The following is a 22,299-nucleotide window of genomic DNA, read 5'->3' on the forward strand; positions in this document are numbered from 1 at the left end:
TTGGCTAGACTGGGGTTATTTTCCCTAGAGCAGAGGAGATTGAGGGGGGACATGATTGAGGTGTATAAAATTATGAGGGGGCATGGATAGGGTAGACAGGAAGGAACTTTTTCCCTTGGTGGAGGGATCAATAATCAGGGGGCATAGATTTAAGGTAAGGGGCAGGAGGTTTAGAGGGGATATGAGGAAGAAATTTTTCACCCAGAGGGTGGTGGGAATCTGGAACTCAATCGTGAAAGGGTGATAGAGGCAGAAACCCTCATAACATTTAAGTAGTATTTGAAGATGCACTTGCAATGCCACGGCATACAAGGCTATGGGCCTAGTGCTGGAAAATGGGATTAGAATAGTTAGTTACTTGTTTGACCGGTGCAGACTCAAAGGGCCGAAGGGCCTTTTTCTGTGCTGTAGACCTTTATGACACTATGACTCTATGGCTCTTGGTCACAGATGTGGTCCCCTGATCCCTCCTCCTCTGGTGGGCGGTTGGCAGGGGGACCTGAAAGAAGCATCTCAGGCCCCCCAGGCAGCTGCCGGCAAGCCACCTCCAGGCACCTGCCAGGCTTTGGCCTCAGCAGGGAGCCTCTCCGCGACTCGGAAGATCCCAGAGATATACCCAATTTGTCCACAATTGGGCTCTTAATTGCTTAAACTGGTCACCTGCTGCTAGGCAGGTAGTCTTTCCCATTTCACCCCACCTCTGGCAAGATTGTCCAGAGGCAGGAATACATTAGACCACTGCCTCGATGTGGTTATTTTCAAAATTTCCTCCTGTCCGGGCTTGAGGGATAACTCTGAGGGACCAGGAAGATTCCACCTCTTGAACCAGCGTAGAGGGAGTTTTCCCTTGCATCTAACTTGTGCTAGCCTAACACTGATATGCCTGAACAAGGTGAAATAAGCACTTTATTCTCCATCAATGACAATCTAGCCTTGAGGGGTATAAATATTTGCAAAAAATACTTGTAATCAGGAGAAAACACAAATTGACTTCCATTAGTAGATTTCATGATCAGTCAAGCTGCAATATTGGTCAGCAACCCCATTTTTAAAAAATTCATTTATGGGATGTGTGTGTTGCTGGCTAGGCCAGCATTTATCACCCATCCCTAATTTCCCTTGAGGAATACCCCTTGGTGAGGGATTTGCAAATCACCAGGGGGAGAATTTTCTCTCCATCGGGCTGGCTGTTTGGGAGCGGGTGCAGAGCCGAGCGCCACCTGCGATCTGCTGCGAGCCAGCATTTTACATGGGGTGGGCCAATTAAGGCCCACCCAGCGTGACGCACGCCCCAAAGCGCTCAGTGGTACCTGTGCGGGCAGGGGGGGAGGAGGGAGAGCTGGAGCCTGTGCTTTTTCGTGCATGCGTGCGAGAGAGCGCAGAAATCTCCTTGAGGTGTGGAGATGCCTCAGGGAGATTAAGTTCAATTTGAAACTTCAAAATTAAAAAAGTTAAAAATCATTTGCACATGTCCCCTTATGTGACAGTGTCACAAGAGCTGGGACGTGTTTATCAAATGTTTAAAAAGTATTTATTAATTTAATAAACCCTTCATGAAATCTCACCCCAACATGGATGAGGTTTCATGAAAAATACAAAGGCCGCCTGGGCTCATCGCCTGCCCACCAACCTTAAGCTTGGAGAGGCAGCCCTATCAATTTAGTTAATTAGTTTATTAATGGCCTTAACAAGCCTTTGACAATTTGGTGGGCGCATAGCCGACTCTGGTGCACGCCTGACGAACAAAAGATCGGAATGATGCGCGGTGATGTTGGGACGCATGCCCGACGTCACTGCGCGTCATTTTACGCGTCGGCGTGCAGGGCCAGGGTTCTAGCCCGGGATATATTGAGATATTTCAAAACAAAATTTGGCATTCATTTACGACTGGAATTTTTCAATATTGTTTGCCTCATTAAATAAGAAAAATTGGGTAAAGGATGAGTTTCACTATTTCGTGGTAAAACTAATGCAAATTTTAAAAAGCAGCAGGGGACTGGAAGAAGATTCATGAGGTTAAAAAAGATAACTATTCCGGTATTGTTTATATTGGCAAAAAGTTCATTTACCTGACAGCTGGCATGCCTGTAGTTCAGCACCATTACTCGTGTAATGAAGTTTTCTAAGCACTTATGCCATTTCGTTCTCAGGTTTGTAGTCAGGACAAACCATGCATTTGGTTTATGCACTCTTTAACCAGCCCTATCAATTTAGTTAATTAGTTTATTAATGGCCTTAACAAGCCTTTGACAGTTTGGTGGGCGCACAGCCGACTCTGGTGCATGCCTGACGAACAAAAGATCGGAATGATGCGCGGTGATACCATTTTGATTCTTTACTAATATTTCCAGTGTGAACAATAGACCTTTCTATTCTGGATACTTGTGCTGTCATTAAAACGACTCTTTAACTTACATCCACAGTTTTTTTTTTCAACTCAAGGCTCAAATTAACTGCTGTGGCTCAGCAATTTGCTCGACAGAAATGCCACACGACAATGCAATTTTCCATTTCAGTTTTTTGATATGCCATTTAATCTGCATCATCTGCTTCAAATCAGTTAACACAATTGTGAAAGGCTGCTGATCTATATCCATTAGTTGTTCTATTTCTTTCATTGATATGGGGTATATGAGGCATAATTGAAAATCAAAATCAGAGAAGCAATTTCAGGAGCTGTATCCTTCCACTGCATTGTTACAATTACAGTCACTAGACCAGACATTAAGCACTGTTGTCTGAAGTCCACAGCTTAGATCGTCTTGTCCCCTTGATAATAAAAAGTAGTGTAATTTTGTGAGGATATTGAACAGACAGAAGATAAAGGATAGAACTCATATCTAAGATAGCTAAGTGCACTTTGGGTATGTTAATATAATAGCCTTAGCTAATTATAGAAAAAAAGGAGAAACGAGTAAAAAGTTCTGTAATGTGAATGCGAACAGATTATTAATCCAAGCTGTTCTTAAGAATTCCTACCCATTAAATATAGATTAATACACCTGGATGGCATTGAGCTTCTTGATGTTGTTGGAGCTGCGCGCATCCAAGCAAGTGGACAATATTCCATCACACTCTTGACTTGTACCTTGTTGGTAGTTAAAACTTTGGGGAGTGAGGACGTGAGTTACATGCTGCAGAATCTGAGCCTTGGACCTGCTGCTCTAGTTACAGCAGTTACATGGCAGGTCCAGTTCAGTTTCTGGTGAACAGTAACCCCTAGGATGTTAATAGTGGGGGATTCGGCAATGGTAATGCCATTGAATGTCAAGGGGAGATGGTTAGATTTTCTCTTGATAGTGATGGTCAATGCTTGGGACTTGTGTGGTCCGAATGTTACTTGCCGCTTGTCAACCCAAGCCCTGAATGTTTTCCAGGTCTTGCTGCATATGAACATGGGCTGCTTCAGCATCTGACAAGTCGATGGGAAGGCCCACTGGTATTACGTGCCAATCAGAAAGTTGACAGGCCAATGATGGATCTTTCCCTGGGATCAGGACCCGAGGGCAGAAGTCCTACCCACTGAGAGTTACCAGCTAGGCTGCTTCCAGAATGAAAACCACCCGAGGCCTAGGACCCAGACCAGACTTGAGTTATGGTGGGAGGGGTTTCACAAGGTGGGGGTTGTCGGGGAGGAAGGTTTGTGTAGGAGTCTGCAGCAAAGACAGGAGGGTGGCTCTCAGTGGGTGTCTCCTTCCTGATGCCGTGTCCCTTGATCAAGCACTGAGTGCCTTTGAATGTGGGACCATTACCCTGGAGCCGGCAAACAAATATGACAGAGTTAGCTTGCCATGCTCCCAGCATGGTGATCCCCCTGCCCGCCGCTGGGTTAATACCTAGGCTTAATGTCCTGCTACTCTCTCCTTAATAATGGATTCTAGCATTCTCCCAATGAAGGATGTTAGACTAACTGGCCTAAGTTTCCTGCTTTCTCCCTCCCTCCTTTAATGAATAGTGATGTTACATTTGTGGCTTTCTAATCCGTTTAAACCTTCCAGAATCGTTGGAATTTTGGAAAATTACAACTAATGTATTCACTATCTCCGCAGCCACTTTCTTTATGGTTCTAGGATGCAGGCCATCAAGCCTAGGGGATTTGTTAGCCTTTAGTCCATTAGTTTTCCTAGTACTTTTTCTCTTGTGATAGTGATTTTTATTAGTTCCTTGTCCCCTTTTCCCACTGCAATTCTACTATTTTTGGGATGCTTTTTGTGTCTTCTACCATGAAGATAAAAGAGGAATCTCAAGGCACCCTCCTTGAAGTCCCATCACAGCACTTACCCACACCCTCCATCAGCGCAGAGCCACACACCTTGGTGGGACCTAGCTTCAGAGTAGCCTTGGGATCACAATCTGGTGAGCACATCACACTGTCTGATCCATAGCAGCTGGCAGCAGGGACTTCCCAGGTGTCTGGCACTCGGAGGACTGCTGGAGGCATGAAATTTGCTGAGTCTGAGTCAGATGACGAGCCTCTGGACTCGATCATGTTACAGTCGCTGGAGCTGCAAAGACAAGCTTGGGAACATCAGGAAGGGATGTCTGCTGCACTCCTCAGACTGCAAAGCATGATGGAGGAGTCAGTGCCCCTTCAGGCTGAGATGATAGTGCCGGCATGCCAACGCACCGAGGTCAAAACTGGTTGGGTGCGGTCGCCATGGAGACCTTGGTCCAGGACGTTGCTCCTGCACTGCTGTGCGGGCTCAACTCCATCGATGACGGCGTAGTTGGCCTCTAACAGTGTTACGCAAGAGGAATGCGGGGCAGCTCGATCTCATTCCAGCTACCCCTTCTCCTCAAGGAATCTGCCAGGGACCCTTGGGCACCCAGAGGAAGGAGAATCAGCAGGTGTGCCTCTTGGGGCCATCCATCCAGGTGAGTTTGGGAGTGTCTAGCCCATTCGAATCCCTTCTTTCTGTGACTTCAGCAGTTCCAGCTCCACAGCTGAGGAGGGTGCTACTGCCACAGAGCAGGACCCCAAAAGCAGGCTGGGGCCCTCCAGGTCTTGGCCCTTCAGAGGACACCCACCAAGGTCATGATAGACAGGGCATAGCAGTCAGCAGGCTGCCTCCACCTCTGTTGTAGATGGCCAGGGATCACCAAGACCTAGCGGCAGGGTTAGGAAAGTTAAGATGTAGTTGGATAGCTTGGGTATGGGTGTTAATCACTTGTATATACTGTTCACTGTTGTCAATAAACTCCAAAGAATGTCTCTCTGCCTATGGCTCCTTGTTCTGATGAACAGTGTTTGTGTCACTCAGATGTGAAACCTTCCTGCACAAGATAAAGGCAGGTGTCTCAGTCCAGGGCCTCTTCTCTGTGCAGTGTGTAACCTTCAGACTAAAGTGATGGTCCAACTTCACACTCACTGGACACATTAGTGACGTCTGCACCTCGATGGTGCTGGTCATTGCTGCCAGAATGCCATGGGCAGGCATCACAGAGGAGTCTTTCTCTCTGTGTGCTCTCAGCATCTCTGAGGTGGGGCTAGTCTCCCATCTCTTCAGCATCTGTGACTAGTGATGCTGTGCTCCCAAAGGTGTCAGGTGCTGAAGGCAGACAAAGGATTAGGTGTATTTAAAGTTTCACGGCTGCGGCTGTATGTTATCTTGAATACAGGGCGCAAGTAAGCTGCCCTCAGCCTGACAGGAGTCAGACATTCACAAAAGCAATGTGCAGATCTATGGAGTGTCCTCACTGCATGTGATCCTCATTCTCCTGGAATCTAATGACTAATAGGGCCTCCACTGCATCTCCATGACCTGAGCTTGAGTACTGAGGTTATGCACAGTAGCAGCAGTGTGTACCATCTACAAGATGCAATGCAGGAATTCACCAAGGCTCCTTTTACAGCATCTTCCAAACCCACAATCACTACTATCTAGAAAGACAAAGGCAGCAGATAGAAGGGAACACCACCACCTGGAAGTTCCCGTCCAAGTCACTCACCATCCTGACTTGGAAATATTTCGCCGTTCCTTCACTGTCGCTGGGTCAAAATCCTGGAACTCCTTTCCTAACAGTAATGTGGGTGTACCTACAGCGGTTCAAGAAGGCAGCTCACCACCACCTTCTCAAGGGCAACTAGGGATTGGCAATAAATGCTGGCTCAGCCAGCGAAGTCCACATCCCATGAATGAATAAAAAATATGTGCATTGCCATCAGCCACAATGGAGTCAAATGTTCACAGATGCAAGGTGAGGATGTCAGGATTGTCGTCACTGCATCCCGTCATCGCCTCCATGAATCCTGCGGCTTATGAGGGCCTTCCCAGTGAGCCTTCCTCATCTGGCCAGTGCAATGGCCTCATCACTGGCATCCTTGACTTTGAGGACCTCATCATCATCATCTCCTTCGATATCTTCCTCATCAGAGGATATGTGTAGCTCTCCATCTGCTCCACAGCCAGGTCCTCCCCCCATTGCGGGGCCAGGTTGTGGAGAGCACAGCAAGTGACAATGACGCGGGACACACTCTGGGGACTGTATTGCAGTTCTCTGTCAGGCCTGTTGAGGCACTGGAACCTCATTTTCAAAATACCTTTCGTTTGCTCCATCAAAATCTGGGCTGCAGCATGAGCCTTGTTGTCTCGTCGCTCTGCTGTAGCCTGAAGCCGCCGCACAGGGGACATCAGCCATGTCCTCTGTGGGTAGCCCTTGTCCCTGAAGTGCCAACCTGAAGCCTCTTTGGACCCTGGAAAATGTCAAGGATCTGAGACCCCTCAGGATGTAGGAGTCGTGAACCCTACCTGGGAATCGTGTGCAGACCTGCAGGATTGTTATGATAGTGTAGCCAAGTTTCTCTTGTGAATTTGGTTAGCCTGGCAAATGCCACCTGCCATATCATAACAACTGCTTGTTGCCACGGAGATCTAAACACTATGTGAATGCAGTCGATGGCACCCTTCACCTGTGGAAAACCTGAGATCTGCACAAATCCCAGCGCTCTTGCTTCCTGGCTTTCCGGATCCCGGGCAAAATGTACAAAGTTCTGTGCCATCGCAAAGATGGTGTCCGTAACCTCCTGGATACACTTGTATGTGGAGGCTTGCAAGATCCTGCACAGGTTTGCAGTCTGCACCAGAGATGTGAAAAGTTCTGGAGCATTTGGTGGCATTTTCATGCATTTGCATTGCTTGAGCGGGCAGAAAAGTTTCAGCGGTCCAACTCCAAGCATGTCAATGGAGCTGTAACTGGCACCATTCAGCTGCAGAAGAATACTCACTTTTGACACACCTTTCCAGATGCATGGCCACTTCCCTTACCACCCCCTCCCCCCACCCCCCACCCCCCACCAGCATGTGCTTGAGTCTTTGCTTCAGTCTGTCTGTGCTGCCTTGATCCCACCACCTCCCCGACTCTGGTCTGACCCACACTGGAGCCTTTGCCCCAGGGCTGCACTGAAGGCCAGCTGGGAAAAAGCAACTTGCCTGTGTACCCTGCGAATGCACATTGCCTCATCTTTGATGTCCTACGGGCGATGTTTGCGAGCGCTGCGCAAAGCTGTGTGCACTCACCTCCGAGTTCCCCTTGAAGTTCAGGTCGCCAGGTGCAAGCCTTTTAAAGGCAGTCGTGAAGCGCGCCATTCTGAAGTCATGCCAACATGGGTGATACATTTGACGTGGCCGGATGATTTCAGTGATCAGGGCTGTTATGAGACAGCCTTTCGGTAAAGCTGAGTTATTTAATAATTCCAGAGGGAAACTTTAAACAACTGTCATAACTTAGATGGTATGTTTGAGATGCAACTCTAAATTCAGGAATCAGACCACCAGTTCTCGAGAGGTTTTATGTTAAACTAAATGAAACATCTTATTCAGTTACAACACATAAAACACATATACATGGCTACAAATTACTACTATCATAACTTTTAACAAGTTCCCACACTAATCTCCATTAAGGCAACAGCAACCCATAGACTTAATCAAACACCAGGCAAAGCATTTTCACCTTACAAATTCAAAATGAGGTTCTTTTCACTTTGGTTCCTGTGGAGACTGTTGGAGGCTTACCGCTGCTTTGATCTTACATTGCCTCTGCCCGCACACACAAACATTCTATCCTTATAGCTAACACAGCTCATTGAATGTAAACTCTCATTGTATCACCAACCTCTTCCAACAATAAAACCCCATTTCATAGTACCAGTTTTATTAGTAATATAAACATGTTGCTTAGTCTCTGCTAGCTGGGTGCCGGACTTCACCCCACTTCTTGAATGCTCTATTCAAAAAATGAAAATGCACTCTATCTCTCTTACATATCAAAACTATTACACATCAAAGCACCTGGACTAGCTGGCTTTAATCCAATTAAGACACACCCACAGACTAAACCTCTATTTTAAAAGAAAATATTTTCCAATGATATTATATACATTAATGGCTTCATGACAAGGGCTTATAATTAGATGTAAATGTATTAAAATGATATTCCTGACATCTGGTGGTGTCAAACACGGATGGAGTGGATGATTGCAAACTGGCTGCACAACACTGTAAACCAGATTTATGGCTTTCTTGCCATATTGTTTCCCCTGCGACCCCCACAATGATGCCTGATGTCAGCAAGGCTGGAGAATTCCGGCCTTAGACTCCAGATAAACACCTGGCTATTCTGACTGCATCCAATCTTCACAGCCTGAGATATATCTTACTGACTTTACATATTGGCAATAATTCAAGTTAGCTGCTATTTTCATGTCAAGGTAGCCTTTATGTCAACTCTGCCATTTTTTTGGTGCTAACTTGGATAATTATCTTAAAATCTTAGGTTTTCCATCAGATTTGTCAGTTTCTTCACACCCACGCCACATAGACTGCAGCAGTTCAAGAAGGCAGCCCACCACATTACCTTCTCAAGGGAAATTCAGGATGGGCTATATATGCTGGCCTATGAATGGATAAAAAAATGAATCTCCTCCTGTCCTCTTTTTGTTGTACTGAGAGTTTGAAGTTAATTTAAAGAAGTCATAGACTGAAGTGTAGCATGAAGCAGCTCATTGCAGAACCAGGATTACAGAATGATATTGTGTTGGTATTTATTTTCCAACAGTGAGCATTGAACTGGATAATGATGAAAGTGACGATGAGGAACAGGATGAAGAAACAGGTGAGATGTTTTCATATGCACACGTGTAATCTTCACCATGCCTGTAGATTTACTAGGAAATATCACCATGGTAAAGTGCCATGGAAGGAAGAGGATATAATTTCCTAGATTCAATGCTTGCCGCTCCCCGATTTTGTGACACTAATTAGAGAGAAGCTCGTAAGAAATGGCTGTGGACCCATATGGCTGAATTTCTGACCACTGTAGTGCCCATAGCACTGTCAGAAATGCTTGGTCCTGTTTCTGTCAGTACATTGCCAATAAGGTAATAATGAAATTACAAGACTGTAAGCTTCATTTTTCATCAGATGCAGGTGAAGGAATTCTGAGTCATTTTGTTTTTTGTGTTGCCATCTGCCTATGTGCCACTTGATGAAGGGCTGTCAGTACTTCCACTAATTTCAGGTCCGGCACACTGGGTTTCCCATTTTGAATTCCTTTCTATTTCTGCTTCCGTGAAGAAATGGAAGAGCAATAGAAACCATGTGGTTCCTTGATCTTTAAATAGCATGATAAGATCTTTGATTCAATATGACCTATCAAAATCATTGGGAATCGTGAGATAGTGGAAAATAATTTACCTGCTGTCAGGAAAATTGTCAACCCTTTTATCCTTTAGGTTTCTGTATTACATGTTGTAATAATGTCACTGGGAATTCTTTCTTATATCCCACTGTTCCGCACTGGTTATTATTTAATTGTATGTTTGGAAATAGGGCTGCGGATTCAGTGCACATGTAATATACAGCTTTGTCCATTCTAATTAAGATAATGATGACTCAGTTGTGGAACCACAGAACTCAAAGAAAACAGCACAAAGAAACAGAAATGGTAAGAGAAAGACTGAACAAGAATCAGAGGAGCGATCCGAAGCATCGGAAGAGGAGAAAGAAGAGAAAAGTAGAAAGAAAAATGTGCAAAATAGGACCAAATCAACCAATAGAAACAACTCAGATGGAGCAGAGGAAGAAATAACTAAAAATAGGAAGAACAGGAGAAATGTAAGATCTAAGAAGGAAGATTCTGATGTTGAGGAGAGTGATGATGAGTCAGTGGGCAAGAAAAAGAAAGAAAAAAGGGGCAAAAAACAAGTGGACAGTGAGAGTGAAGAGGATGATAACAATAAAAGGGGCAAGAAAAAGGATAAGAAAGACAAAAAGGATCGCAATAAAGACAGAAACAATAAAAAGAAAGGTATTTCAAGGTATGTCTAATTTTTCTAAAATTTGAAACTCACTGGGTGCAAAATGGAGAATAACTTAATGATTGAAGAACTGCTTGCATAAGTGATTTGTAACGTTTGCAGAAAACTGACATTTTGCTGTTTTACAGATGTTTGAAATTCAGACTGCAGATATTTTCTTTTCATTTAACCCACATTCCAGATTTAGAACTTAGAACACTTTGGATGTTTTGCTGAACTTCCTCTATGACCTAATTTTTAGTTGGCAAAGATCAAAAACTGGTTTACCTGGCAGTGTGTCACTTTTCATTCAATGATTGATAAGTTGTAGGAAGTAAAAATAGTGCAAATAGAAACAACATTGGAGAGACAGAAATAAATCAATTGTTGTACAACTTTAATTACATTAACCTAACCCTAACCCTGATGAATAGATTTTGCAAGCCTTATTTTATTGAATAGCGATGCTAAAACATTTTGTACTCTTAGTTACTTCTTTTTGTATTTGTGAGTATCATGGTATAGTTGTGGTGTTGATCAGGTGTGCTGCTGATTTTAATGCCTTTAGCAAATAGTCCAATAATGCAGTCTAAATCGCAAAAGCAGATGGATGATGGTATTGCTTCAAGAGACATTTTATTACTTTGCATCAAGAAATTAGCTATTATTGTCAGTATTGTGTTGTAAACAAATGTCCACTCGAGAACAAACCTAATGCATATAATTCCTCAATTCAGGGAGTGGTCCCAATCACTGCTGGAAAAAAGACAATCTAATCTTTCATCCTTTTATTGGGGACAACCTCAACTTTCTATTCGTTATGGTTTTTCAAACTAGTATCACAAGATAGCCTCAGCTCGATTTCCACTTATAGATTTTAAAAATGAAGACTGTACAATTTACATGACTACAATAAAGAAAGAATTTTGATTCATAAAACATTCCAATTGATTTGAAGGAACCTGAATTAGACCCAGTTCACATGATTTTATCCAATTCATTCTGTCCTTTAACAAAGTTGTAGTATGTGAATGTGGAGAAACTGTTTGTAATGTTCTCAGTTCCAATTTCCAACATCCTTGATTCCAGCTCTAAGTATGACAGCTGTTGACAGCCGGCTGAGTGACTTCACAGGTAAGCAAATGTTTTTATTAACATTTGAACGTTTGAAACTTCATTCATTCACCCATGAGAAGTGAGTGGAAGTGCTCTGGTTCATGGGTGGGGACAGTGGTATTCAGGTGCATTGGATGTTATTTCTGCCAGATCAAATAAGTGCAGGAATTTCTAAGGTTAGCCTAGATAGAATTACATTGAGCCATAATTTGTCATATCAGATCATCTAATGCTTCTGCTGTAGTTAGACTAGCCCACTCATATTTAAGTTTTTATATTATTTAAATCTACTCATAAAGGGACAGTAAATGCAAGCGGGGCTTGATTTTCAATTCAGGGTCGAAAACTAGACACCTGGATAATTTCCAGCTTTGAACAATGTGTCATGTCTGTGACATGCGACACAATCGTGAAATATAAGTGCCCAATTAATGGTGCCGAGCATTACCAGGAGGTGGGAGCTGCCTGCAAAGGATGAGTGGCAAAGGCAGATGGCAGCCATGATGGAGACTGCCACTGCCTCACAGAAGCCAGCGTGCAGCCAATCAACTGCAGGTCCTGTGCTGGGCTGCACACTGAAATTATTTAGATGAGGAGGTAGCATGATGTTTGGGTGCTGTCAGGCTCAACAGGAAAGGCCACTGGGTGATCATGCATTGTAACCCCTATGGTGGAAAACAGTCCTTCATGAATTTTCAACCCCTAGATTTCTATTATTTAAACTTCCAAACCTGCATCTAAATATAATTTGTTAAGAATTCTTACTTTTGAAACAAAATCAAGTTTTTCACCCTGTCTACTTTTCTTCCAACATTGAATCCTAAGAGGTTAATCTCAGTTATAATTAGCACAGACCAGTGAACATCAAACAATGGGTGAAATCATCCCAGATATGCACTAAGTGCGGTAGTGGGCAGGTAAAATGATGTTTTACCATTTGGCCGCAATGGCGGCTTTTCATGCCACATCGTCCCAAGCCCACCAAATTAATTATGCATTCCCACGAAACATACTGTTTCCATGGCGGGTGGGTTCTCATTTACCCACCATGCCATCATCTCACCACTTCATCACGCCAGGCACCATATTTAAAGTATAGCTGCATGCACACCTCTCAGTGCTTCCACCCTGTGTCTGCTGCAAAGAAGACATGGTTCTGGAAGGCAAAAAGACTGCAGCCTCAGTTTCAATGATGCGTCCCTAGGATGCCTTTTGGACGCAGTGGAGGCTCGTCATGATGTCCTCTACCTCCGCTCTGGCAGCAAGATGGGCTGCAAACTCACTAATCCTGCTTGGGAGGCGGTGGCATCTGTGGTCAGCACCAATGCCCTGCAAAAGAGGGCATCTACCCAGTGCTGCAAGAGGATGAATGATCTCCTTCGTTCCACCAGGGTAAGTCACTCTACTCATCACTCTCAACTCACATGCTCACTAAACCCATTACATATCCACAGGGCCCTCACTCACTGCCACTTCAAGGGACATCATCATTCACTGTCACACACACCTTCATCTGGCCTGTAGGTTGTTTCCTCATCCCATCCATGGCACCACTCACCACCCACACATGCCAGGCATCTGGCCGGGCGGGCATTCTGCTTACACTCTCTCCACCTCTAGTCATGCAGGACAAGCTAGCATACAAGAGGGAGAGGTCGCTTACAGATGGAAGAATACCTGAAATCATGGTCCTCACGGACTTTGAAAACAGAGCCATCCAGCTGGCTGGCGAGGATCTGGAAGGTTCCTGTGCTGATAGTGAGGTCGGTGCTGCTCTACCAAGTGAAGATCCAACAGTGCAACATCCATTTGAGAACCATGCTGTGAGCGATGTGTCCTATTTCACAGGCCACTGCCATGCACTAATTATCTCTCTTTGCTTTCGCAAGCACATCTGCCAAACAGTTGACAGAGTCCAAAACCCAGAGCTTCCAATCAAGCCCCAAAGAAACCTCTGAAGAGGAACCTGAAGTCCAGTCACAGTGCTCACCCACACCCTCCACCGTTGCAAAGACTAGGCCCTCGGCGGGACCTAGCTTTAGAGTAGTTTTGGGATCACAATCTGGTGACCATATCACACTTTCTGATCCACAGCAGGAGACGGCAGGGACTTCCCAGGTGTCCATCACTTGGAGAACTACTGGAGACCAGAAATCTGCTGAGTCTGAGTCAGATGACGAGCCTCTGGACTTGGTCATGTCACAGTTGCTGCAGCTGCAAAGGCAAACTTGGGAACATCAGGAAGGGATATCCACTGTTCTCCTCAGATTGCAAGGCATGATGGAGGAGTCCATCTGCTTTCAGATGAGATGATAGCGCCGACATGCCAATCACTGAGGTCAGCACTGGTAGGATGGTGACTGCCATGGAGACCTTGGTCCAGGACATCAGCCTTGCACTGCTGTGTGGGCTGAACTCCATTGCTGATGCCAAGTTCACCTCCAACAGTGTGAATGTGAGAGGGGTGTAGGGCAACTAAATCTTACCCCAGCTTCCCTTTCTCCGCAAGGAGTCAATCAGGGGCCTTTGGGCACCCATAGGGAGAAGGATCAACAGATGCACACTGCAGGGCCATCCACCCAGGTGACTCTGAGAGTGTCTGGCCCATCTGAATCCCCTCTTCCTGTGACCCCAAGAGCTCCAGCTCCATAGGCCCAGGTGGGTGCCACTGCCACACAGCAAGGCCCTGAAAGTAGGCCGGGGCCCTCCAGATCTCGGCCCTCCAGAGGATACCCATCAAGGTCATCACAGACAGGGCATAGCAGTTAGGAGGTTGCCTCCCCTCTGCTGTAGCTGTCCGGGGAGCACCAAGACGTAGTGGCAGGATTAAGAAAGTTAAGAAGATGTAACTCTTTTGAGTCAACCAAGTAAACTAAAGTAACAAAATTAGGGACAAAGTTAAAAGCAGCCCCTTAAAGGGAAACTGCAAAAACAAAGACAAAATTTAAAGCAGACTTGCAAACATCAAACTAAATTGTGATTAACAGGTTCAATAAAACAGCCCTGTCTCTGCAGTGCCCACCGAGCATGGAAGACCTCGGCAGTGCTTGCAGACGCCGCGTGCTCACTCTCCAGGGATATCCGGCCTTGAACATTGCTGCGGAAGAGGGGCAGACAGTCAGGTCGGACAACCCCGTCGATTGTCCGCTGCCTGGACCTGTTACTGGCCTACTTGGCCAGGCCCAGGAGTAGGTTCATGAGGAGGTCCTTCTCCCTCCTGGGCCCTCTTCGCACTGGGTGTCCGTAGATCAGGAGCGTGGGACTGAAGTGCAAACAAAACAACAGTCAAAGATGTTTTAAATAACTGAAAAGGGGGTGAAGCCTACAACAATTAACATAAATATGGTCCATGGACTCCACAAGGCCACAAACAACGTAGGTATCTTGGGAGTTTGTGAACTGACAGAACCTATGGTTGTATAGGACTGCTGTGTGCAACACCCTCCACCGCAGGTCCCCGATGGAAAGTGGGAAGACATCCCCGTAGAGGGCCCCCCACTGGGGATCTCTGCCGTCGGATGGCGACAAGGCACGCCACGGCGTGTATGGGTGGCGGGTGAGGGCAAGGAAGTGAAGGGTGTGCAGCAGCAGCCCATACAGGAAACTTCTCCACTCTGTGTTGAAGGACAGGGAGGACATTTCTGCAAGGCGACTCGGGTTGTGGGGCACTGGCTCCTGAGGGAGGGTTCGGGGCTTGGGGCCAATGTGGAATTCCATCTGAACAGGGGTACACTCGGACAGAAGTCCACTGTGCACCTGTGCCACCTCAAGACCCAGAATGATGTCAGGGCTGAGCACGACCTTCCTAAGGTCTTGAATGGCATTGGCTGCAAGCTGGACTTCCACGGATGCGCGATGCGCCAACTCCTGTGGTGGCATCCAGCCCAGTCCCCTGCCACCCAGCACATCCCCGATCCTGGTCACCCGAGCAGCCACAGCCCTCCTTTTCAACAGCCACTGAAAAGGGTAGAGGGGTGGATTCCTGAGCAGTGGCTCTCTGACGATAATCGCTACTCCTGAAGGTGGGGAGCTGCGTTGCGAGGTGACCATGTTCCAGACTTTGATCAGGTCCTGGTAAAAGATGTGTAATGCCTGCAAGGAGCCACAAAGGCCCCTCAGGTCTATAAACAAGAGCTGCACGTCATAATTCAGGCCGTGCACCTGGCGGAAGAAATACGGAGGGGGCTCAACATAAAGGTATCGCTGCAGGGCCTGAAGGTGGAAAGTTACAACCTGGGTGCGTAGGCACACCAGCACCTGACCACCCTCCCTAGTGGGAGACTCAGAACCTCAGCAGTGACCCAGTGCAGCCTTCCGGCCCCGAAGAAGTTGACGAGAATTCTCTGGATTTTTGGGGAGGGGTCAAAGTGACCAGCCGATACCACAACACGGCGGCAATCAGCTGGTTTATGACCAGAACTCGACCCCGGTAAGACAGCACTCGGAGCAGTCCTGTCCAGCACCACAGGTGAGTAATGACTTTGGCCTCCAGCTCCTGCCAGTTCGCCGGCCAGGATTCCTCAGCAGGGCAGAGGTGGACTCCCAAGTAGAGGAGGCTGGTCCTGCTCCAGGTGAAAGGCCTGAGCTCCTTGAGTAGGGAATCCATCTGCCACTGACCGACCAGGAGTCCAGAACATTTGCCCTAGTTGATCCTGGCAGAGAATGTGGCAGAGTAGACCTCCTGGCACTCACACATCCTCCGCAGGTCAGCCGGGTCGGAACATGAGGAACACGTCATCGGCGTAAGCCGAGAGTACCACCCCGATGCCCGGCCCACACAGAACCAATCCCGACAATCTCGTCTGCAAGAGGGGCAGGAAAGGCTCCATGCAGATAGAATACAACTGGCCAGACAGGGGGTAGTCCTGACGCACCCTCTCCCAAAGTGAAGGGGTGCCGTCAGGGACCCGTTAACCTTAACTAGACACTGTGGCAGTGTACAGAAGTCGGATCCGGGCGACAAAATGCATCCTGAACCCGAATGTTCGAAGAGTCCCAAATAAATATTCGTGATCCACCCTGCCGAACGTCTTCTCCTGATCAAGGGACCTTCCTGTCTGGGAAAAATGAATGATGTCCCAGGTAAGATGGACGTTATCAAAGATGGTGTGGCCCGGGACTGTGTAGGACTGGTCAGGGTGGATCATATGGTCCAGCTCGGTGCCAAGGCAAGAAGACATGGCAAAGATCTTATAATCGGTGTTGAGGAGGGAGACCGGGCGCCAGTTATAGGATGGCGGAGATCTCCTGTCTCAGGCAGCAAGGCAATGACTGCCCTGCGCCACGAGAGGGGCATCTCCCTGGTCGTGATACTCTCCCCCAGAACCCCGGCGTAGTCGTTCCCCAGGATGTCCTAGAACACCCTGAAGAACTCCACGGTCAGCCCGTCCAACCCCGGGGATTTGCCCCTGGAGAGACTGTCGAGGGCGCCGGTCAGCTCAACCAGGATTATAGGGGAGTCAAACTTTCCGGCGCCCTCCGGGCTGACCTGCGGCAGGTCCTCCCACAAAACTCAGTGAGCATCCTCGCTGGACGGATCTGGAGAGAACAGGGCAGTGTAATATTCTCGGGTGATGACCCTGATGTCCTCCGGGTCCGAGACAAGGGATCTATCGTCGGCCAGCAGTGTAAGGAGCTGCTGACGGTCCCCGTGCCTTTTTTCCAGCGAGTAGGAGAAGGGGGAGCCGTGGTCCAGGTCTGTGAGGAACCAGCTCCACGACCTCACATACGCACCCTGGGACCCGAGGAGTTGCAGATCCCGCAGCCCCCCCTTCTTCTCATCGTACACCAGCCACAGGGCCGGGTCCACGTCGGGCTAATGGAGACATGCCTTATGGTCAAGCACCTCCTTCTCCAACTCCTCGACCCTGGATTTCCTCCTCTTTGCTGAACCCCTCACGTACTCCTGACGGAAAAGGCGGACGTGACTCTTGCCCACGTCCCACCCTAGCCTCAAGGAGGGGCAGCCTCCCCGCTTCCTTCTCCAGCCGGCCCAGAAATGACAGAACGAGTCCAGGAACCACTCGTCCTCCAGCAGCAGGTTATTAAAGTGCCAGGACATGGACCCGTCCGAGCGCAGAACGGAGTGGGCTCTGCCCAAACCAGACGGTGGTCTGAACACGGCATCTACTGCACAGAAGCCAACGGAATGCAGGACACGAGCTCCTTGGAAATGTAAAGGTGGTCGAGTCTGGACACTCCGACTCCAGGTGACACGAAAATGAAAATATTGGGATCAGGATGGAGATGTCGTCAGGCGTTCACCAAGTCAAAGGACCTGACCAGGTCCTGTAACTTACTCACACCCAGCGTGTGGTGCTGGGCACCGTGACGGTCCCGGGCCTCGAGGGTACAGGTGAAATCTGCCCCCGAGGGCGATGCACTTGCCTGTGTCGATGGAGCCGAGATGAGTGGACGCTTCCTCAAAGAAGCTCGCTTGCTGTTGCGCGCCCAGGGGAGTGTACACATTCACAAAGTGAAGCACCGCCCCCCCCAGGCGCACAGTAAGGTGCAGCAACTGGCCTGGCACCTGCTCCTTGACCCTCAAGATCTCCGGCTGAAAATGTGGGGCCAACAAGATAGCCACCCCGCCAGGATTGGAGGCTCGGTGACTCATGTAGACCCCCCCTCGCCATTTCAGGAGCCACGTAGCTTTGTCTCCCGGAACAGTATGGGTTTCCTGCAGGAAGCACACCGTATACTTCCCACCCCTGAGTACAGAGAAGTTCTGGAACCGGCGCTGTGCATCCCTGCTGCTGTGGGTGCTGAGGCTGACTATGGTAGTCTTCATTGTCAGAAGCATGTACTAACATCACCATGCCTAGTGTAAGAAGCAGAGGACTACTCTAATCCTTCCACTCCTTCAGGAGCCCAGTGAGAAATGTGTGGCCCCTCCTCTTAGCATTCTGGTCCAGTTCAAGGGCTTTTAGGGCCTCGTGGGCAGATCAGAACACAAGAGGAAAAGAATGCCACTGATCCAGGGCCAATGTCTCGGTGACCGTGATTACTCATTAAAAAATCCTGGAGATCCCGTGAAGGGATGAGGGGAGAGTCAGCGGGGGGCACCATGGAATCCACCACCTCACTTGACAACGACTCTAAGTTGTCCCCGGTGCTCACCACCGAGACCCCATCCTCCTCCAGGTCGTCACCTCCAGCTTCCAACCCCTCCTCTGTACTGGTTCCGGGGGCTGGTTCGGAGCTGCCAGTCGGCTCTGCCTCCACCTTGATCCCACCCTCAGGATCAAGGGCAGAAGGGTCCTCTCTGGGCTCCTCTAGGGGATATGGGCTAAAGGGTGGCGTGTTCTCAGAGCCCTGCTCCGCCTCAGGCACTGGGCTGCCCGGTGAGTCTGGAAAAAGCTCCGGACCCAGCACAAAGATTAAGAGGGAGCCGGGAGGCCTTCCTCACCACTGCCGTGGTTGGGGCCATGAAGAGACTGCAGCAGTCCCCTGGCGGGCCAGATGGCACTTTGTGGGTACAAGGTGGGCCAGTGTGGGCCACCGCCACGAGGGTGATACGCTCATTGACCCCTGAGGGGCCCTGCTCAGGTGATTGCGGCAAGGGAACGGGGATTTGGGCTTCCTCCAGAGGGCAGAGCGAGGACTTATAGGGCGGAGATGCCGCCACCACTTCTCTGGGGGAGGGGACACATCCGACCTTGCGAATAGTGAGGTCCTCGCCCACTGAGGGGTGGCGTCCCTTCTGGGGTAGGCTGGGGGCCGGGGAGACCTCCATCTGCGAGGCCCCCCGCCGCCTCACCCAGGCCCTCCGGTCGCTACGCCCCCTGGGGTTTTGGGAGGTTCACCCTCTTTAATAGGACCACTGGCTCGGCACCGCACGCCTGACCGCCGCTGGGCCTGGGAACCCGCGCGGGGACGACGCTGGGCCCGGCACATGGCGCTGAGGCACACACGGGCCTGAGGGAGCATGTGCCGACACATCGCCGGGGCCAGATGGTATTTTTACCCCTGAGATGGTGTTTTCAGGAGTCTGGGGATCAGGGCAGTTTTGGGGCGTCGCCTCCAGGTGGTGGGTCTTCCTACTTGTGGCGCCGGGGGCGGGGGCTCTCCCCCCGGCCTCGCCGACAACCGAGAGGGCAGTGGCTGCCGACGGCACCTCCCCTTGTGGGGAGGGAGATGGAGTGGTGGCGAGGGGAGGAGCGGCGTTGCCAGCCAAAGCTGCCTGGATACTGCTGGCAGCCTTGGAGACGGGGCAGTTCTTATGGATTTGCCCCACCTCCTTGCAGGCACGGCACGGCACGCCATCTGCAGAACAGAAGACCCTGAAGGCGGACCCTTCATATTCCGCATTAAAGCCCCCCCCTCCAGGCACTCCTCCCAGGCCAGGCGGATGAAAATCAGGCGCCGGAAGGAGTACACGTGGCGGAGGCCTGCATCCTTGAGGCCGAGCGGGATTGGCGCAATCCCGGACCTGACCTCCCCCGGTTGATGGAGGTGGGGGAGGAGGAGCTCGCTGGAGACAAAGGGCGGGACATTAGGAATGATGATCCTCTGGGCGGCGGCCTCATGGGGGTCCACCGCCAGAAAGGTCCCACCCACAGTGAGCCCCTTTTCTAGGGCCAGGTGCACCGCCCTCTCTGACCTCAAGAAAATTACGGCTTTGCCGTACAATTTTCGAGGTGGCAACTATGGCTGAGGGGGCCAACAACGCACGCTTCGATCGTCATGTCAGGGTGGGTGTAGCTCTTCACTCCAGGTTCTTAGTAAGGAGGTGAAAAGGTGGCGGGGCCGCAGAAGCAGCTGTTCCCGCATAGGTTTTCTTGGAGGTCCCTGCCACCAGTGACAGCACCACCTCCAAATTCACCCAGGAAGGCCCAGCTACAGGCCAATCTGTCGCAGCCACAGGGGCTGAGCCACACCCCACCCCGAGTTCTATATTCAACAATATCTCCCCCCGGGACGAGGGGAGAAGGATGGTGTAACCTCCCCCTCCGGGATGACAAAAAAACAGAGGAGAGGAGGGAGAGGGGTAAAGGACGGGGAGACACAGGAGGGAAAGGTTAAAGGTTCGGTGGGTGTCACTCGGAGGAGTGGAGTGTGGGTGGGGGTCTCGATGTTCTTCCCATAGGGGGAAGGCGAGGTCTTCACTAGGCAGCCGGTATTGCCTGGCACACAGGAGTCAGCCCTGTCCCTCTTCACTAGGCTACCTGGTATCAGACACAGTTGGAGCGAGGATTGGGGTGGGGTGGCAAGATCTTAAACAACACACATACACACACCCCCTTCTCCCCCAAGTCTCTGCAATGGTCTTCTCTCCTTCCCTTACAAAATTCTCTCTCTCTCTCTCAGCTGCCAGAATGTAGTGAGCAAGCGTTAGAGTATCATTATTGTCTCTGTGTGCTCTCAGCACCTTTAAGGTGAGGCTGTCCTCGATCTTCATCAGCATCTGTGACCAGTGATGCTGTGCTCCTGAAGGGGTCAGGTGATGAAGGCAGACAAAAGATCAGATGCTTTTAAAATTTCGTGTTGTATCTCTATGATATGACCCTGATCACAGAGCGCAAGTGACCTGCCCTCAGCCAGACAGGAAACAGACATTCTCAGAGGCTATGTGAAGATCTACATGCGAACATACAAACAAGGAGCAGGAGTAGGCCATTTGGCCCCCCGAGCCTGCTCCACCTTTCAATAAGGTCATAGCTGATCGGATAGTAACCTCAAATCTGCATCCCACCCACCCCCGATAACCTAACACCACCTTGTTTATCAAGAATCTATCCACCTCAGCCTTAAAAATATTCAAAGACTCTGCTTCCACCATCTATTCAGGAAGAGAGTTCCAAAGACTCACAACCTTCTGAGAAAAAAAATACGCCCCATCTCATGGACGGCCCTTATTTTTTAAACAGTGACTCCTAGTGGAGTGTCCTTATTGCAAGTCATCATCATCCTGCTGCAATTGAGCAACAAATAGGGCCTCCACTGAACCTCCATGACAGGAGTGTGCCACGGAGGGTATGTGCGCTGCCATAAACCAGACTGGAGTCAAACGTTCACAGATGCAATGTGAGGATCTTATGGTGTCTCCTCACTGCATATCATCATCACCCTCCACAAATCTAGCAGCTAGGGGGGTCTCCTGAACACGGCTGCCTCGTCTGGCCAGTGCGAGGGACTCATCGCCTTCATCGTTGCCTTCAAGGACGACCTCACCCTCATCCTCTTCGACGTCCTCCTCATTGGAGAAGACCTCCAGCTCCATCCGTCTTGTCTTCAGCCAGCTCCTCTCCCCGTTGCAGCACCAGGTTGTAAAGGGCGCAGCAAGCGACGCCGATGCATGACACCCTCTGTGGACCCTCTACAGGGCTTTGCCAGATGGTCCAGGCACCGGAAACTCATTTTCAGCATCCCGATGGTCTGCTCCACCAATTTGCAAGTTGCAGCATGAACCTTGTTATACCTTCGCTCTGAGGCCGCTACACGGGTGTCATCAGCCAAATCCTACCCTTGTCCCCAAAGAGCCAACCCTGCAGCCTCTGTGGACACTTGAAGATGTCAGGGATCTGTGACCGACTGAGAATGTAGGAGTCATGCACACTTCCTGGAAACTGTGCGCAGATCTGCAGAATGCATTTGTGGTGGTCGCATACCAGTTGCACATTCAGCAAATAAACTTTGTTTACCACTTATTGCAACGGATACTTGAGCGCCATGTGAGTGCAGTCAATGGCACCCTGCACTTGTGGGAAACCCGAGATCTGGGCAATTCCAATCGCTCTTGCATCCTGGCTTTCCTGGTCTTGGGTGAAATGCACAAAGTTGTGTGTCCTCTTGAAGATGGCATCCATGACCTCATAGATGCATTTGTGGGTGGAAGCTTGTGAAATCCTTCAGAGGTCACTTGTGGTGCCCTGAAAGGAGCCACT

General features: G+C 49.2%; 1 protein-coding gene across 1 annotated transcript in view; it reads left to right on the plus strand.

Moving 5' to 3' along the window:
- Window positions 1-6,171: 6,171 nt before the first annotated feature.
- The window catches only part of tmc1 (transmembrane channel-like 1), a 109,023-nt gene continuing 92,895 nt past the window's right edge, over window positions 6,172-22,299 (plus strand). Inside the window, exons 1-7 of the mRNA XM_041185265.1 lie at window positions 6,172-6,274; window positions 9,058-9,114; window positions 9,883-10,170; window positions 11,387-11,431; window positions 17,014-17,249; window positions 18,742-18,888; window positions 19,742-19,973. Of these exons, the coding sequence (XP_041041199.1) occupies window positions 6,172-6,274; window positions 9,058-9,114; window positions 9,883-10,170; window positions 11,387-11,431; window positions 17,014-17,249; window positions 18,742-18,888; window positions 19,742-19,973 (1,108 nt within the window). The remainder of the gene's footprint in view (window positions 6,275-9,057; window positions 9,115-9,882; window positions 10,171-11,386; window positions 11,432-17,013; window positions 17,250-18,741; window positions 18,889-19,741; window positions 19,974-22,299) is intronic.

This window comes from Carcharodon carcharias, chromosome 4 (assembly GCF_017639515.1).
Source record: "Carcharodon carcharias isolate sCarCar2 chromosome 4, sCarCar2.pri, whole genome shotgun sequence".
Lineage (NCBI taxonomy): Eukaryota > Metazoa > Chordata > Chondrichthyes > Lamniformes > Lamnidae > Carcharodon > Carcharodon carcharias.